This window comes from Fulmarus glacialis, unplaced genomic scaffold, assembly GCF_000690835.1.
Source record: "Fulmarus glacialis isolate BGI_N327 unplaced genomic scaffold, ASM69083v1 scaffold39876, whole genome shotgun sequence".
NCBI classification, from domain to species: domain Eukaryota; kingdom Metazoa; phylum Chordata; class Aves; order Procellariiformes; family Procellariidae; genus Fulmarus; species Fulmarus glacialis.
In genome coordinates, this window is record NW_009219467.1 from 1 (window position 1) to 4,912 (window position 4,912).

Sequence of the window (4,912 nt, forward strand, 5' to 3'; positions counted from 1 at the left end):
GCTCCTCTGCCGGGGTGACTCGGGCCTGGTTCTCCAGGCGCCCCGGTGGCTGCCCCGCCGCCTCTGCTCCTTCTCTGGAGCCGTTCAGGTTTTGCTGAAAGAACACTTAAGTAGCTGGCTGACGGAGGCAAGGCGGAGCGTGGTTTTGAAGCCTGCTGTTTAGGAGACCTGTATAGGAGTCCTGGCTAGATTTCCGATCTAATGACCGTTTACCACTTAGGTACAAGCAGAATTTGTATGTCCCAGTTCATCAGGGTGGATGTACCTGTTGTTTTCCTTTTCTGTAAACTAGTATTTACATACGTTTCTTTCATTCCTACCACTTCAATATCCTTGAATTATTGAAGACCAGATAATGTATTCCCCTCCTCCTGCCTCATACGCTCTGCACACTCATAAGGTTTGGTCGGACTTGAGGAGTGCAACTCTGCTCTTTGTGTTTTTCCAGTTCTGAGGTTTCAAAAGAGTTTCATTTTTCCAAGATATTTCATAGAGGTATCGGCATTGTTTGTGACAATCTTATATTTCAGTTTGAAATTCCCCTTGCTCACTTAAATGTTGGCTCTCTGCTTTTATTTCAGATATGAAGAAATAGACCTTGAAACAGGAATACTGGAAACCAAAAGAGACCCTGTTCCTTCAGATGATATTTATCCTGTCCACATGATTTTGGATAATAAAGATGGCATACAAGGTTCCTGCCAGTATTTTAAAGAGAGAGTAGATATCACTGACCAAATAAGGAGGAAGGATTTGCAGCCATGTTATACTTATATAGAAGCTGTTGAAAAGTGAGTGGAATCTTTATATCTGGCATTAAAAGATTTTTAACTTAAGTTTTAAAATTTAGTCCTCGCTCAGTTTGTGCAGATTATATCAAGAATGGTGTTTGCGGGAGGGAAAGTGATTGATCTCTCTGTTTTTATGGAACTAATAATAATTTATTACTTTCCCTCCTGTTTCTTAGATGGGGAGAGAAACTAGTCATTGTTGCTTCCCAAGACCAGCGTTACAGAGCTTTAATAGGCTGGGAGGGGGACCCTGACTTAAAACTCCCTGACTTTTCCTACTGTATATTGGAGCGTTTAGGTCGTGCTAGGTGGCAAGGAGAGCTTCAGAGGGACCTTCACAGTGGGGCTTTCAAGTAAGTTTATATCTTGCTATGTGAATTAAATCAAAGCTAGTAAGTTTCCACTGGTTATTTATAAAGATCTGTCCACTTAAGAATTCCTGTGTATTGATTTAAACTCGTATCTGTATTGGTAATGTCTCATCCTTACTACCAGGAGCGCTTGGTTCTTGGAGCCTCTATTGCTAGAAGTATAGGGGTCTCTTCCTTGAGTTCGTTATACTTCCTGATATTTTCTCATGGAACCAGAGACTGTCTGTTGGGTCAATACACAAGTTTCTAATCTGTGGAAGTTCTTGCTTTCTGTAGATAATTTTTTCTTCAAATTTGGGATGGAATGATGATTTTCATTTCCTTTTTTACACTGCTGATTAAACATCTTATCCTGCCCAAGTTCTGAAGAGATTCTTGGATGCCCACCTTTTGTCCTCACCGTTTGCCCTGTGTGACATCTTCCTCTGTGTGACCTGAATGGGAGCCTGAGTTACCAGCTCCCAAACTAGACCATGTCTTTGGTTGATGGAGGAGCACTACACAGCCTCTTAGGGAACTTCTGGTTTTGTATTGCAGTGCGGGAGAATATTAGCATTGCTGTTAAGGATTCACCGCTTTTAGGATATGAAGCATATGTAGCTTGCAAACCACACTGGCATTGGTTTTTGCCACCTAGGAAGCTCTTTTAGGTAACTAAGATGTTGGGAGCGGAGGGGAGATCTTTTGTGGATACTTTTCTGTCAGTTCAGTGGCCTGAGTCAGCTCACCAAGGAGTGAGATGAATAGTAGAGCTATTAGAAGGGGGGCGGTGATTGTAGTGTAGCCAGGAGTTGGAAAGAGAGGATGGAGAAAGAGGGCGTGGGGATACAATATTGGTTCAGCTGTCTCATCAAACCATGTCATGACACTGTGATTGTGCATAGAGACTGTAGGTTAAAATCTGAGGTATTTCTTTCTGTTTAATTGGATTAACTATGAAAATAAATTTCATAGCTTATCTTAATTTTGGCACTTCCTAATTTTGAGATTGTCACTTTGAAAATTAACATAACATATGTCGCTAAGACCATAGGTAATTTAGGTAAAGTGTTTTGAGATACTGGATAATTAGAATTTATTTGCAGAAGTTCCTATGCCTATAGATATCTTGCCATCTTTTCTTTAGAGTGGATGCTGGAAAAATTCATTATCACCGAAGAGTATTGGACAGAAATGGTCTCATAACAATGCAGTCCCATGTCATAAGACTGCCAAGTGGAGCACAGCAACACTCAATTCTTCTACTTCTGACTCGCTTTCATGTTGATAGGTATGTGCCACTCAGATGTTTTAAAGATCTCCCAGGTAGACTGTGACCTTTTACTGAGATGAGTTTGCTCTGTTGTCACAGAACCATCAAAGTTTCCTGGAATTGACCCTTCTCAATTTCTTTATTAACTCCTCTTCCAGATGCTGGACAATTAAATCTTACTTGTCTTGGAGCTGTAAACACTAGGGTGTTCTAATGCCTGTCACCTGCCTACATAAGCCTAACTCTTCTTATTGTAGCACTAATCATACTGTTAATTTTGAGTGTTCTCACTTCAAACACATTTCTAATAGATTTTTTTGTCTTCCTATCTTGTTTATGATTAGAACTTAGAACATTAGAACTGCTTCTGTGGATTGCCAATGAAGTAACAGCCTGGGCTTAGTCACTGTTCCCTCAGTTGGGGTCTCTTCTTGATGACAAATTCTCTCACGTGCTATTTGCAGAAGGAGAAGAAAACTGTAATTCCTAAAGCAATCTGAGAACACTTTAGCATACTTTCTGTAGTGACTGACATTTTGTAAAGGTACAACTCATGTTTATAAAGTTACATGCATGCTTACATGTAAAATAATTTTCTTTTCTTGGTTAGGAGGAGCAAATATGATATTCTGATGGAGAAGCTCTCAAGTATGCTAAGTGCTCGTTCAAACCAGATGGAAACATTAGGAAACCTGAGGGAAGAGTTGGTGAGATTCATTACTCTCTTTCAGATTCTCACTCACATAGAATCTAGACAATTAGTATCAAAGGCAGTCATTCATACTGCCTGTTTTTTAAAGTTGCACAATATTTTGGGGTAGGGTGTCAAAAGAAGGATCTTAACCTACTAGATCAAGTTACTGTTGCTGTTTGTGATAAGGAAGGAGTTCTATTCGATCCACAGTTTCAGGAAAGTTTTGTTAATGGATGTAATCATGCAATTGTTACTTGCACGATGCTGCTGCTTGTTGCTGCTGCTGGTAGAGTTGGAGGGATAGAACACGATCCAGAAGCATCTCACGCTCTGCCTGGTATCTGCACTAGCAGGCTTTTAAGATCCTTCTTTGATATCCTACCCCAAAATACTGTGTTTTAAGAACAGGCAGTGTGAAAGCCTTTGATACTAATCACCTAGAGGTGAGGCTTTTGGGCTACAATTACTTTTGCCATTTCTCTTTGCGTTAGGGTCTTTGTGAGAGAACTTTCAAACGTCTCTATCAATATATGATGAATGCTGGCCTAGCCAAGGTAATATCCATCCCATTACAAGATATACATCCCAATGGAGGACCCTACAAGACAAAGAAAGGTAACTAGAACCATATTTTTGCTTTCTTTTTATGTAATTACATTGATGCCATTCTATCTATAAGCTTCAAATCTTAAATTAAAAGACGCGTAAGTGAGAAATCTGTCTATGCAATTACGTGGAGAAGTGTGTTAATAAAGCTAGAACACTGCAGCCGACTTGAATTAAGCATTTGTTCCAGGTCTTTAAGAAGTGGATGCAACCAAGTTTGTTGAATATCAGTATAAGCTGTTTCAGTGGATTGTGACTCCTAGTAAGACTGCTCGAGCCAATACAGAGAGTAGGGACAAAGAGCAGTCTGCTGACCTTTCAGGTTGAAGTTGAATGACAAGTCAATAAACTTGACAAAAATATATAAAAAGTTATATAAAACAAAAAAGACCATTAGGAAATAAGAAGCTAAAGAAACAGACAATCTTAGTTATGGCTTTTGCTGAAATTATGACTTTTGATGAAAGCCATCAGAATGCAAAGTTTCTCTGGAGAGTTTCATAATGAATTATGAAAGTAAGCTTCCACAGCACTACCTTGGAATTCTTTAAGTAAGCAAGATAGCCAACACCTACTATTCAAAAAAGCCATAGTCTACTGAGGGATAGTTTAATGCATAACCACCTTTGAATTCAAAATTAATAGATTTGCAAGAACTGCTGATAACTTCCAAACATGTGGTGGAAAGACAAAGAAGAGCAGGACTGCGTGAAGAAAGGGAGCGAAAGAAAGCAGCTGCTCTCAGAAAAAGATGCAGATAAAACTTTTGTGTGGGGAAAAAATTACGAGAAGTAATAATTGAAAGTGTGCGGAAGGATGGTATCATCAATGGAATTAATGCAATTGCTTACGGAAATCTAAACCAAGTCTTTAATCACAGAAAATCCTAAGAGGCAGATTTGCCAGGGTTAAAAAGAAAATAGTTCTAAAAGATAACAGTGTGTTTTTCAGAGATGTAGTGAACTGTTTGTGGGGGAGGAAAAATCTGGTGATCTGCAATGAACTAAACATTGCAAATTATATAGTCATTGTCAATAGGAATGATCATAAAGGAAGAAGTGAAAGAGCCAATAAAAACGTGAGAACTTCAAGAAGACAGAAGTGAATGCCAGTTACATGAAGTTGGATTAAGGCTTTTGATAAGACAACAAATTCCTTCAAATCTTTTAAGTCTGGGGGAAGGAAATCTCTCTGTAGG

At 39.1% G+C, this 4,912-nt stretch overlaps 1 protein-coding gene across 1 annotated transcript in view; it reads left to right on the forward strand.

Moving 5' to 3' along the window:
- Positions 1-581: 581 nt before the first annotated feature.
- Positions 582-4,912, forward strand: part of GTF3C1 (general transcription factor IIIC, polypeptide 1, alpha 220kDa) — a gene marked incomplete at its 5' end in the record, with an annotated part of 42,198 nt that continues 37,867 nt past the window's right edge. The window contains 5 exons of the mRNA XM_009580390.1: positions 582-791; positions 968-1,144; positions 2,289-2,432; positions 3,025-3,121; positions 3,600-3,723. Of these exons, the coding sequence (XP_009578685.1) occupies positions 582-791; positions 968-1,144; positions 2,289-2,432; positions 3,025-3,121; positions 3,600-3,723 (752 nt within the window). The remainder of the gene's footprint in view (positions 792-967; positions 1,145-2,288; positions 2,433-3,024; positions 3,122-3,599; positions 3,724-4,912) is intronic.